General features: G+C 41.6%; 1 protein-coding gene across 1 annotated transcript in view; it reads right to left on the bottom strand.

The window, feature by feature from the left end:
• The window catches only part of RPE65 (retinoid isomerohydrolase RPE65), a 227,103-nt gene extending 213,015 nt beyond the window's left edge, over window positions 1–14,088 (bottom strand). The window contains exon 1 of the mRNA XM_069232453.1: window positions 13,869–14,088. Coding sequence (XP_069088554.1) covers window positions 13,869–13,891 — 23 coding nt within the window. The 5' untranslated portion in view covers window positions 13,892–14,088. The remainder of the gene's footprint in view (window positions 1–13,868) is intronic.
• Between the last annotated feature and the right edge of the window lie 215 nt (window positions 14,089–14,303).

Here is a 14,303-nt window from a genome sequence, read left to right as displayed (position 1 = left end):
GACACCTTTGATCTGGTTCCATGGGACTTGTTATGGAATGTCTTGGAGTCCTATCAACTTGACAAAGAACTGATGAGACTGATAAAACATCTCCATGAGAGAACTTATGCTCAGGTACGTTGGTCTCAAGGTGGAGACCTGACAGAAGCTATACCCGTTGATAGGGGGCGTCAGACAGGGGCGTGTCTTAGCTCCCATACTGTTTAACCTCTTTATCAACGGTGTGGTAGATCAGCTGACGCATTGTAACCATGATGCCCCGAAGCTAGTAGGAGTCCCGGTCCCCATTCTTATGTTCGCTGATGACACTCTATTGATTTCAAGAACTCCAATGGGCCTCCAAAATGAACTTGATGCTTTTTCTATCTTTTGTGCCAAGAGGGGCCTTGAAATAAATCCAACTAAGACCAAGTTTATGGCTTTTAACCCGCATAAGTCAGTCAGGGGAAAAATTACTATAGCTGGGCAATTGGTAGAGAGAGTTAGCCAATTTGATATTTTGGGGATCATACTAGCAGATGACCAACATTGGTCGGCACAGATTGGAAAGAGTCTGTCTGTCCTCCGGCAGAGGTCAGCAGTGATAGGGAGGAAAATAGCAAACATTTCGGAAGGGGAAATCTCACCTGCCATTACTGTATATAAGGCAGTGGCGGCTTCAATTTATGGTGCCGAGTTATGGGGACACTGCAACTCCAGAAGCTTGACAACGGAAGAAAATCGCTTTATGTGTAACTTTTTGCGTTTGCCGACTAGTACTCCTCTCACACCCCTCAGATTTGACTTAGCTCTAAATGAGATCCATAATGAAATTGCTTTGAGACCACTTATGTATTGGGTTGGTCTTTGGACATCTGAACATCTGTCCACCTATCAAGCAGCAGCAGCTGAGCTGCTAGCGGATGGTGGTGCATTGAAAATTCCTTGGTTCAAATACATTAGAGATATGAGACAATTCATTAAAATTGAGGAGGCGTGGAGAGATCCTTGCAATTTAACCAAGGAAGCAAAAGTACGCATAAGGCGGTGTGTTACTGGGATATGGTTCTGGTGCAGACGTGGATTGAAAAGAACCAAGGTAGCAGGACATTACAGTTTTTAGACCATAAATGCAGCCCCAAGTTTGAAGCCTACATGGACAATATAAACCCTCCTTACATTAAAAGCCTTTTTATTAAATTTAGGCTAGGGATCTTGCCACTCAATACATTCACCGCAAGGTGGAGTAAGGAGAATAACAACTCGAGCTTCTGCCATTTCTGCCACAAGCAACCAGAGACACTTGCACACTTTGTATTCTTCTGCCCTAGATATTTGGTCCCTAGGAAGAAGTGGATCATTCCTCCATGTAGATCACTGGGGATAAGGAAATACAATACATCCTTACGAATACTGGCAAGTGATACAAGTGACAAGGTAGTCTTTGCAGTCGCAAAATACCTCCAAAGTACATGGATTGTAAGAACTAGAGAAAATCTTGCTGACTTATTGTTAAAGCCTAAAAACAATCTTGGCAGAAGCAGATAATTAAGTGGAACTAAGTCAGAATGGTTTATAATTTTATAAAATTGTATCATTTTAAAATATTTATTGCCTGTCCTATTTTAGAAGAAAGTGGCAGGGCCTCAATGTATTATATGGCATTTTTCTCTTTCTATCCTTTTTTTTTATTGTGTGAATATGGTATGTTGTTTTATTGGATACTTTTATGGCTTTTAGCCGAAATAAAGTTGTATCAGAACTCTCAAAGTCCATATCTTCAAAGCAAACATCAAGGCACCTAACCCTCCGTCCTCTGCCCATTGTGTTACTCTTCCCTTCTAGGAAGAAGTATGGACCAATCAATGCTCGAAACCCAAAATCACAGAATTACCCATTTTATCACTTGGAGAAAATTACAAAACTGGGTGGTAACATACATCCCAGATTGCCTACATCATTAGGAGACCAAACCAATGTTAATTGTGCACCATATAAATGTGCATAAAATAACATACGCTGTCCACTCTTCTTTGACCAATCTGCATCTCTTCTGGACTAGTGTCTAAGTTATGCTAATATATTAAGATACAAAATATGCCCATGGAATAACCACATCTGCATAAGAGATGTCAGATTTTAAGTTAGTCAATAACAAGCAACTTGGGAAGCATGATTATAGTCCACAAACTATTTTGCTGAATTCACCTTCCAGATCTCCCTTGCTCTCTCCAGCTAATGCTAGGGAAGATGATACAAGTTCCAGTACATTCACATAAATTCGATAAAACAAAGTTATCAAGTGTTTAGTATGTGCCACACTAGAGTGGTGCAGAGAGCATTTTGTAAGGGACTCTGAATTGCATGGTGACTGAAGGCTATATAAAATAGTGCCCCATTGCTCAGCACTGCATGGAGAATTGACTAAACAAAGCATTTGCTGCACAAACATTTCAAGTGTTAAAGGATGAAAGCATTTGTAACAAAACCTTTAAAAGGAGAATATTTCAAATGTAACATTCTCCTTGATTGCACACAGAGTAATTACTATGAAATGTGTGTTCTTGCTATAATATCTTGTGCTGAAGTTTCCTTGATCAGGTGTCATGTAATGCAAGTGCCCTTCATAAAATGAAGTCCCTAGAGAGTTGTAGGCTATTTAGTATTCTTTTCAAGTAGGTATGTCTCTTCATGAAATTCCACCATATACATGTCAATGATTCCCAAATGACCTTGATAATGTCCTACCCACTGACCTCATTTTAAGTTTGACTTTGGGTCATATGGGGATATGGTGGCATTGAAATCAAAAGCTCTATTACAAAAAGAGCTGTAGAGATGCCGGGATAGTTTGTGAAGTCATTGGTCATAGGCTTCGAATGTGCAATTCCACTACTTTATGAGTCTTGAATAATCCACACGACACTCCATACTAGCCGGAGGGCACCACTTCTGGGAGGGGTTGGAAACCCTCTACACCACCACCACAGTGTACAAGAGTCCCTACTTGCAAATGAAAGATGCCACATATAGGAAATGGTGGTGGATTCTGGTTAATTAATGGTGCAGAGCTAATATAGTAGCAATTCCCAGAAAAATAGCATATACATCAAGAGCACAGACCAGCACAACACACTGAACATTCTTCTCCAATCCCTAGGAGAGCATAGCAACCAGATTAATGAAGGATTTCCCATGATCAAAACCTAAACTTCATCTACTGGTGAGCCGGACACAACAAGTACTGCAATATCAATGACCCCAAATACAAGCAGTGCTGGGAAATGCCTTGCTTCATCTTGATAGTTAACTTCATGAGTAACTGTGCCAAACCACCAGAAGACAGGGCAAAAATGCCATAAGGCTCCCAAAGGCAAAAGCTGTGTTAGCAGTCATCTGCAACATTCCATCTAGCTAGAAGTTTACCTAGCATGGATGAGCCTCTCCAGTCCAGTCCTGGATGAGCAGAGGCAGCACTGGGTTTTCCAATACTCGTACGGAGGAGGCGTACAGATCAAGGCTGTCACATGACATCAATTTACAGTCATTTTTCCCTGGCTATCAGACTCTCAGGCACAGATGCAGCAGCTGCATGTCCGCGCCCATGGGTAGTTGCACACATCAGCACCTTCAGGATCACAGAAGAGGTCTAGTAATCTTGAATGGAGAGCTTGCACAGTCCCAGCACTCACAAGATAGGAGCATCTACACAGGCCAAACACTGTGGGTCCCAATCCATTGATAATAAAACAGCATTTCAACCACCATTTCAACTCTGCCACTCAGCGGAGGGTCAGGGGTATCATCTTCATCCAGGTTCCGCAGAAAGTGTGTGAAATCAAGCAACTGAGAAAAGACCAGGTAGCATTCCCTTAAGAAGTCAACTGGTTCTAAGCTTACATTGCTGGTTTTGTGAGGAGATAAATAATTTATTTGAAACTCTAAAACGTGTCTAAAGCAGACTCCTGCTACCATGTGCCATGACTGGAGTTAACTAATTGGATAGAATGCAAGTACCTATAGCCAAATATATTATTTATGTAATAATCTTCTTCGTACTCGCTGAATGACAAAAAAGTGTTGCACTGAGGTGGTATCACATTACCTTCTCAAAAATTAGATGTGATGGATTGAGGGCAGCAGATTAGCTAGCCATTTTGTTTAACAACTGCTGTTGATCTTTGGCCCAATTTAGGATCAAAAGGCTATATGAATCGATGGATAAAAATATAAAGAACTTCTAGCTGACCTACAGCACCACATTATTCTGAGGATTAGAAGGGAAAGCAAGTTTCTGTTTGTTAAAAATCTAGTGTAAACTTCAAATTTCGTATCTCAAGCTTCTTTCTTGGGTGTCCTTAACTCATAAAAAAGCCATAAAATGCTAATCATTTCTGTTTTTTGCGTTTATTGTGCAAACCAAGATTTACAAGGAGGAACAACTGGCAACCCTGCACCCATCTACGGCGAATTGAACATCCAGGTTTCCTATCTCACATGAGCAGCAAATGTTTTCATTCTGCTACAATCACATACAAATGGAGGGGAAATTTGTGTTTCTGCTCCCCAAAATTACCACTGACAGTCATGTGTGGAAAAACTGGAGGACATGGATGTATGCATACCAGTGCAAATATTAGATTCCAGTTCTTCATAAGATGGGCATGTGCATGTTCAAAACAGAAATACAAGCTTAACAATTTAAGTTTTATGGCGATATGGCCGCATTGGGTGACCAGAGCAATGGTCCTTGTCTTTCTGACAGATTCTGAAAAGGCTGCATGTCCTCCAGCGGTGGATGCACACAGTCAGTGCTTTAAAAAAACAAGCATATTTACAGACCGAGTAATACCCTTCAGTGGACAATGAATAACATTTAACTTCGTAATTGCCATCAGCCTTCCGTTACTCCAAGTGGGTTAACACAAACACCAATACATTTTAATACAAAGCCCGATCAAATGAGATTGTCTGACCAGACTTTGTGTCACAAATTACTATTGGAGGCAGGCCCAAACAAGGGGAAGTGCTTTGATTTCCCCTAGAAACTGATACATTGTATGTGTGCTGCAGTGTACAGGACACATCCAATACGTCAGACTGTCCTACTGTTATCTACACATAGGACATTTAACGTTTTAATGGAAGGCATGCCTAGACTACGAATCCTACAAGGGTGCACTGTTTCACTTGCTCCAGAGTCACGGCTGCGCTTAGAGCAAAGCAGGCGGTCTGTGCATCAGCACAGAGGATGACTTCAGCAGCAGGTCAATCTTTGTAGCTCTGCTGCTGCACTGTTTTTCTCTCCATAAAGCAGAGCAAATTTGGATCCTGTGCTGCAGCAAGTGAAATCTTAATATATATGTACCCTAATTACTTCATGGGAAATGGTAATATGTAGTCAAATTACATACAACACAGAAATAAAGTGTACCTTCTTATTGAGTGTTTTCACGGGAAGCCAATATCTAGAATATGGTTCCCAAAATCTGATTATGAACTGCCCTGAAGTCAGAACAATGAAATATAACGTGCTCATTTTCTTGACTGCTCTGATATTACAACAGCAAACCGCTAGGCTCTGAAGCCCCTGCTCGGATTGATAGCAATCCACTGCCTTACCTGGGTCTCTAGAGATCTGAGAGAGGCAGGGGGATGAGTCTCCAAAGACTGGAAGGAGATGTGGGAATAAGAGTGGTGCTGGGTGTCTCCAGCTGCAATCTTTTCTGTCTTTGCAGACCTGCACTGTGAGTAAAGCAGGCCATCCTGAGGTGTGGCTCTCACAAAGCCACTGTCAATGTGGCACCAGCTCTTTGTGTAAGAGTGGTGAGCATAGCTTCAAGCAGGAAGGGAAAGGACATGATCATAAATTGAGGTGAGAAGGACTCGAAATGCCAGGGACCTTATTTTGTTTTGTGGGATAAAGCTTAATGGAGTGTAGTTAGGGAAGGGTAGAAGAAAGCTAGATATTTTGGGTGCCTGGAGGAAAGAGAAGGTATTTTCAAGGGTGTTCGGGGAGATTGGTGGAAGCCAGGTATTACTTTGAAGGGGGAGGGTAGCAGGAAGCCAGGTATTTGGCGTGGGCTGATCTGAGCATGGGGAACAGCTGGAGAGGAGGAGCATCCATAACAAAATTTCAGATCAGTAATTGTCAAGTTAATGTACAAAGTAGGTCAATTTCTCAGTTGTGAAAGTAGTAAACACAAACGCCTGCAACATGTGCTCTTTTTTAAGCCCTCGCTGGTAGACTGTCAATCAAGGATTTGTAAAGCGAGGGTAATCACCGATAGGGTCTCAAGGTGCTCTGTTTAACTATTGATGCAGAGAGGATCCGCTCTGAATACCTGTAACACGTGGAAACATGGAACACTGATATCAACAAACAATTGTTATAGGTTTTTAAACTGTCTTCTATCTATTGATTCAGAGAGGCTCCCTGCTGAATAGCTTTAACACATGGAAACATGGAACATCGGGGTCAACTAAAAATTGTTATAGGTTTTTTCTATCGGCCGAACCAAAAGATGTGAGGAGACACCCTCTGTCCTTGCCTCACACCCTCCAAAAAATCCACTAATGCACTATCCCCTCTCCTGCATGCACTTCCTCTGTACCCTACTACAAAGAGTCAGTAGTAAGTGCTATTGGAACACTGAATCGGATTGCACCTTTTCCCTGAAACTATCTTTTGTTCAAGACAGTGGGAACCGCAACAACACAAATTATGAGATTTGCTAGCAAAGTTAATGCTCGATGTATCTCTCCTTTTTTTTTTTTACTTCCAGATTTTTGCACTGAGTTTGGGAGGACTCCTACTTTTTTGCCCTCATGTGAAATCTCAGAGCCAGCAGTTTAACATGATCCTATAGCAATCGCAGTACAGGAGGCTTTCTCCTCTTAGACAGTACGGTGACCAGACTCCATGATCCAGAATTACTATCTTACGCAACAAAGTGCTTCAGGAAAGCTATGAGTGCTGCGTAGCACGAATGATGGAACACTGTGCACAACGAGACTGACAGAGCTGTCTTTCTAAAAAGGGCTGCTGTGCACAATATATAGCCAGGCGCTATGGCACAAAGGCAAGCTACTGGATGGTTTAGAGTATTGTTTGTACATTAGGTACACCTTCGAGTAAAAATGCCTATGTGCAGTCAACCGCACGGGGAGTCAGCAACATAGTGTGTTTTCCCATAGAACATGTTAGGAGTAGGTAAAACCCATACTATATGGCCCTTTGCTTGTGTCAGGCTTAATGTGGCATGAGGGCTTGATGAAAAGCCAGGTCACACTGCCTTAGTTGATCATGATTTGCATCACGACCATTCGAGTGTTTGCACTGTTCCACCCCACAAATGCCCCCTTGCCTCAATTTACCATGGGGTTGGCCCTTTATGCTGTAAAGCAGTTTTGTATCTCTGCAAGGGTCAACTTTCCGGGCAAAATACTTTTTTTTTTTTTTTAAGGTGATTGGTGAGGAAATGTGTGCTTTTTTGCATTGTGGAAGCGCCCACCAGACACACAGTAAATCTGCACCTATATCACAGAGATACCACGTGGCTGGTCCTAGCATGCATTTAACAAATCAGGACATTTGGTGGTCTGTTATCTTGGTTAGCTTCATTGAATGAACTAACACTTCCGATAATGATCTGTAAAATCGAAATCCAGTACCAGAAACATCGTGTCCGCTGACATGGAGCCATTTGACTAAACTGGGCACTGAACCAACTTGATATTTGTGGCATCAGGCCAGATTCCCTATAGCCTTTGAAACTAAAGGGAAATAGTGTGGCAGCAGAGCAGACGTCCACGGGGCTTGTGGCTAGTGAGTGGCATGCTCTTAGTTGAGCAGTGGACATTCACAATAGTTTGCAGAGACAAGATGTTGTAGTGCTCACTCACAAAAGCAAGGCTAATTTGCAGGACAGATCATCCGTTAGCAAGGTTCTGTAGCATCCGATGTGAAATAAAGTATGTGCTTCGCTATCAATTGACAGTCTGGTGTAGTAAACAAAAGGCTCTTTCTAAAGCACACACTTCACATGCTAAGACCCTGATAATAGATGTAAAAGCCACCTATGTCCTCACATGATGCTTTGTGCCAGTCCCATAACATGTTTTTCTCACAATTCATTTTCCATAGACTTTTGTACTGGACATAGTGCAAAAGAAAACAGTCGGATTTCCATGACATTTGGCAGAATGACAGATTAAGGTGTGGATATGATCCTTTTTGGTCTACAGGTAAGTAGGGTAAGTATTTATTTTTTTAAGATACAAAGCTTTTTAACTCGGTGATATCTGACACAACTGTAGTTTGACGAAATTTCAAGAAAGTACCACAATATATGCTGAAGATAAGGCATTATATGACTGGCTAATGACTCCCTTTACAAAAGATAAAAGCAGCCATGTTGTTTTTAAGTAAAATGTGTTGTGTTCTTGCGAAGGGCCTTAGATATAGCTATTAAATTTATTATTTGCCATACTTATTACCACTTTAGTTAAGTGGTGACAGGTAAGGAACATTAGTTATAAGTTTCTATATACTTAAGGAGTACCTCGATATAACTTAGGGAGTACAGCGGTACTTAAATATGTAAAAAAATAAAAATATACTGCAATACACTATTTCACAAACATAGATACTACAGAGTATTTGTATTAGCGATATATATATAAATCTTTATAAAAAACAGTCTAGGGAGTACCAGAGTAATACCTTCAAATTACTGTGCTACTTAAAAAAAAAAATCGAAATAGCCCAGTATTCCATAATGTGTTTTACAAATATTTTTAATAAATCTAAATACATTTCTCTACTTATTACCACTTTAGTAAAGTGGCAATAGAGAACAATAAAACTATTTACACCTATCAAAAATTGCCATTTACACCCCATAATCTATATTCCTGCCACATTCATCTACATCCGTTCATCCATTTTCATGCTACATCTGTTGAAAGTGCCACACTCGACTCTAGTTCTACTCTACTCAACTCCACTATATGGCTTGTCACTCTACATAACATCACTGTACACCACTACAGTTCAGACTTCCACTCTACACCACTCCACTATACACCATTCCACTCTACGCAACTATATGGCACTGCAGTCTACGTCACACCACTGTACACCAATACAGTCAATGTTATTCATGTCACTTCACGCCGCTCAAGCAAATGCTATTCCTCAGTACACTATTACACTCTATGCCACTCCACCCTATGCTAATCCACTGTACACCACCCCCTCTACCTCACTCCACTCTATGCTATTCCAGTCATTGTGACTCTACTCTACGCTAATCCAGCGTATGCCACTCCCCTCTACCCCACCCCAATGTATGCACCTCCACAGTATGCTATTCCAGGGTACACAACTCCACTCTACGACACTACATGCTATTACACTGTATGCAGCTCCACTCTATGATGCTCCTCTCTACATCACTCCACTGTATGCTATGCCATTTTTTGACACTCCACTGTATGTCACTCCAGTCTAGGCTATGCCACTGTACGCCACTCCACTGTAACACTATGTCACTGCACTCTATGCTATTTCACTATGCCTCGCAACTCTATGCCACTCAAGTGTACACTATTACACTGTACACCATGCCACTATTTCACAGAACCTAACCACACTCTGTGCCAATCTATATTTTACTGTACGCCACACCACTGTACCCTACTCCACTCTATGCTAGTTCCCTGTACACAACTACACTGTACCTCACTGAACTCTACTCTACAATGTTCGACTCTGTCGCTACACTGTACCTCACTGCACTGTATACCACGCCACGCTATTTGACTATGCTAATTCACTCTACGACTCTCTACTCAATATGGATTGAGTTTCCTAGCTGTCCAGAGAATGAAACCACCTTTTGAGACCACATTTTTCACTTGCTGTCTCAAGGATAAGTAATGACCAGGCTTTTCACAGCTACTTTTGGTGAAACTTTTCACTGGGCCATTAGTGGGTCTAGGATCTTGGTTACCATTGAAGACCACAATTTTTGTCTTTTCAGCTTCTATTTTCAAGAAATTTGTCTTTAGCCAACCGTGGATAAAGCACATTGATTCTTGCAAAAGAGACTGAGACATCTTCTGACACTGTAAGTATAGTAATATCTGTAAGTCATCTTCATAGTTAAAAATATGCCACCCTATTTTAGTCAGCTCCTCTAGCAATGGCTGCATTTAAATGTTAAACAAAAGAGATGAAAGGGCTTATTCTCGGAGAACCCACATTCAGCTTTAACTTTGATAGCTCTAAAGGACAATAAATGTACCACTTGAGTTCTATTACAAAAGAATGGACTCAATCTTTTGTGAGCTATTTCAAAAATACCCAGGGGCCTTGGATGGTGGAGCAGCACTCCATGGTCAACCGTGTCAAAGGCTGAGGAAGCAGGAACAATGCCATAGCTGGCCCTGCATCCAGACCTTTCCTTTGCCCATCAATGACAAACACTGTTTTGGTGTTATGCTTTGGTCAAAAATGTGCTTGTTGGGGGTCAGGCCGTGAAAGTTTGACGCATGAAAATGGGTACATCATACCTGAGGTACATGAGATTCCAAACTTTTCGCACAAATAGGCAGCAGGGATATAGGCTTGTAGTGTTTCAAAATCAGAATCATCATTGAGTTTTTTTTTCCAGCAGAGGAACCACTATGGCTTTTTTAAACATCCATTACTACTCCTGTCTCTGAGGAAATATTTAACAATTTTTTTTTGCAGTTCTATATATATATATATATATATATATATATATATATATAATGCAGCCGCCAGTAAGTGGTTATAGTTGGGGCCATGTTTTCATTGAAAAAACATTTTTTGACTTGCCTATATCTTTGGTGTCGTTTGACGAATCTTCACAAAATCTTCCCAAAAAAAGTGTTCCAGAGAATCTTATTGTACATGGGAATTTTCGGGGTGATCCGTCAAGCGGGGCTGAGGAAAACGGGGCGGCAAACAAGTTTTGTGTGCAATTATAATTCCCATTGGGATTTTAGACATGACTACAGCCTGAATTGCTGGACTGAATTACACCAAATTTGGCAGAAAGGTAGCTCTTGGTCCAGAAAGAGAGCTTTTTGATATTTAGTGTAAATCCATTCAGTAATTTTTGAGATATTAAAAGAAAAAGAAATATTGATATCTAGAGGGACGAACGTTTTGTGAATAATAACAAGCTTGTACAGGGAAATGCAGAGCTCTGATTGGCTGATAACACTTCCGCCAGGAAGTGTGGCAGTCATCTTGGGACTCGGCTTCAGCAGAGTTCCACAAAAAAAGAAAAGGACCATGGTACGGACACCCTTAGCTCAGGGCAGAACAGCATTTTGTTTTAAAATATTTGCAGCGAGTATTGGCGGATCCACAGATCCGGGGAAAATTAAAAACACAAACTTTAGCATCATCTTGGAAAATTGCTTCTTCCACCCCCCCCGCCAAACTTAACATTAACACAGAAAAGAGACCCCCTAGCTGTGATATAACCCCTGATGTGCGAACTAGTCCACTGCTACCTGGGACCATCATGGAGGGACATGAAATAACACACAGATGCCACCCGACCCTCGTGTGGCTGCAGTACTCTACGTGTGAGGACGCCTGGTACAATCAGTCCCTCTTGTTCCTCCCTCAGGGTAGCACTTGTCATCACTGTCCTTGGTGTCAACAGCCCTTCCTGCATCTCCCTTGTGGTAGCACTAATTATTGCTGTCCCTGGTACAATCCGTCCTTCCTGCACCTCTCTCCTGGTAGCACTGATCATCAATGTCCCTGGTACAACCAGCCCCTTCTGCACTGTGCTTGCGGTGGCTAGTGGCTCATCACTACCTCCATGTCCAAACTCCTCCTATTTATTCAAATAGCTATAATAATATTTCCTCCTTTCTATCAAGAATTGACCTTCTCATGTAAATAGAACTATTTTTTTTGTTTACCCTGCTTTTTTAATTATTGTAATTCCGAGCTAGGTCTAACTCTTTTTGCATCTCTCTATCTATCGCCAATAAAAGGGCACCATGAAGTAAAAAGAAATATAAAAAAAGAATTCCCAGTGATTTTGCACAGAACATTTCAAGGCTGTAGACCAGGTCCACAGCGGAAACATTGGGGCTGGAAGAGCTTGGGATTAATATTTTCTTTGTATTTTGTATTTCTACTAAAAGTACATTTCACTAAAGTAAACGTGAAGAAATTGTGTCTTCGTTTGTTCTGGTGGATGCGCAAGTTATGGTTACTTTAGGGCACAAGTTATAGTTACATGAGATAATTATAACTGGTGAACTTCAGTGGTTTTGTTAGTTTAAGATGTTATGTTTTAACTGATCTTTTCACCTGACTAAAGTACTTTTTTCCAGTGAATTTCTAAGGCATTCTATTTTAAATGTAAAGTTAGCTATTACGATTCCTAACTGTCAATTTTACCTTTGTTTTTTTCGTGAATTTCTATTTTTTGTTAATGTAAAGTAAGATGACTAAGGCCATGAACGGTGATAGGTTGGGCAGACCTGGCCTGTGGCTAAGGCCTGCACCCAGCTCCCTGTGAGCGCCCACCCCCTCTCTAGACTTAGGCATTTGGCTTTCCACGCTTGCCAATACCAGACCTACATTAGGTGATGATGCTAATATGGTGGTTACACAGGACCCTGCCCAATCCTCCTCCCCTCCCGCTACTGTCCAGTCCCCTATTCCTCAGCTTCTGCTTGACAGATCACCCTGAAACTCTCAAGGAAGAAGGGTCGGTAGATAAAGGTTTCTTTGGAAAAGTTTCGTGAAGATTCGTTAGTTGGCAGCAAAGTTATAAGAAAAACAAAGAAATATCTTCTTATGGGAAATGTGGTCCTAACTCAGTGGCGGTGTGTGTAAAAAAAAAAAAATATATATATATGCTTTACTCTTCTGGCATACGTAAAAGCTGCTTAAAGAAGGACGGTCATATGTGGTAAACTTGATTATGGCATGGTTCTTAGCTTATTTTGATTTTAAAATGTCAAACTGTTTCCTTCTTTGTAACGTGATGAGTAAAGCTAATGCAATCTTGTAGACTAAACCTGAGTCAACTAATTTTTGTGTCCAGGAGGGTTGTGATCATGGAAGTCATTTAGGGGTCTCCAGCTTGCCCTTTGCGACCCCTGGCCTCAGAGGGGGCAAATTCAGTGCCAGGACCACAGTTGCAGCTCCTCCTAATGGACTAAGTCGGGGCTCACTCTCTTTGTTTCCGTCAATTTTTTTAAACACCAATAGTGAATAATGAAATACTATTAACTATTAGTGTAATAAAAATGTGAATATGCCTTTCCATGGCAGCTGGAACAAGCAAAAATGATTTTACATGCATGTTGTGTGCGTGCGGGTGAGACTGTGTTTAGGTGAGTGTGTGCGTGTCTAAGTGTGAATTTGAGTGTATGTGTAAGTATCTGAGTGAAAGTGGCGGTCAAAGGACACGCGACGTCACTTCCAATACCCCTAGCATTTTGGTGAATTGACGCCCATGGTTGTGGTGGGTACCAGAGTACGGTTATTATCACATAAGTGCGGCTGGCCAGCGCCTACCCGGTGCCAATAACTTATGTTCAGTTTAAAAAAATTACAAACGCCCGAGCCACTCTTAATTTTTTAAGCGAACATTTCAAGTTAACCTGACAAACACGCACGCTTACATCGCACATTGTCTTATACCACTGCACAATATGTGATAATAAATGTGCGCAACATTCGGCTATAAGTCAAACCAGTTAAGTGTGCAGATTAGTCAGAGACTGTCTACTACGTAAATAAATAAGTCCCACTAACACAACAGTCGCTGCGAGCCTGTGCCGCGGAGGACGGACGGTGCTAAGGAGGCGGTACTTACTGGCCGGACATTCTAGCGTGCATGGGGAGTGCGCCTCCGGCAGGTTCCGCTTCAGGATGAGAATCTCGGGGCTGCCTCCAGCTCAGTATTTATCCGGATTCAGATTCCAGCGGGATGAATAACGGCCTTAACAAGCCCAGCCGGCCAATGAGGGACGCGGATGCGAACAGAAGTTGCATTCAAGGCTGGAATCCTCTTGGTGCTCTGCTTTTATTGCCTCGTTTCTTTCTGCGCAAGGACGGCTTTGGAAAGTTCGAGATCTCTAAATCCGATGCACCCACAAAGGGATTATAAAAAAATAAGAAACTAGAGATTTTAGTCACGCATTGTGTAACTCGCTCCCAAGAGGGGCAATTTAGAGTAAGCAGAGCGAAATGTAGCCGCAGCGAAGCGTCCTTTGTGCAGGTAGAATAAAAAGACACGAATTAAAATGTT

This window comes from Pleurodeles waltl, chromosome 4_2 (assembly GCF_031143425.1).
Source record: "Pleurodeles waltl isolate 20211129_DDA chromosome 4_2, aPleWal1.hap1.20221129, whole genome shotgun sequence".
Lineage (NCBI taxonomy): Eukaryota > Metazoa > Chordata > Amphibia > Caudata > Salamandridae > Pleurodeles > Pleurodeles waltl.
Note: the sequence above shows the minus strand (reverse complement) of the source record. Positions and strands in the feature narration are given on the sequence as shown.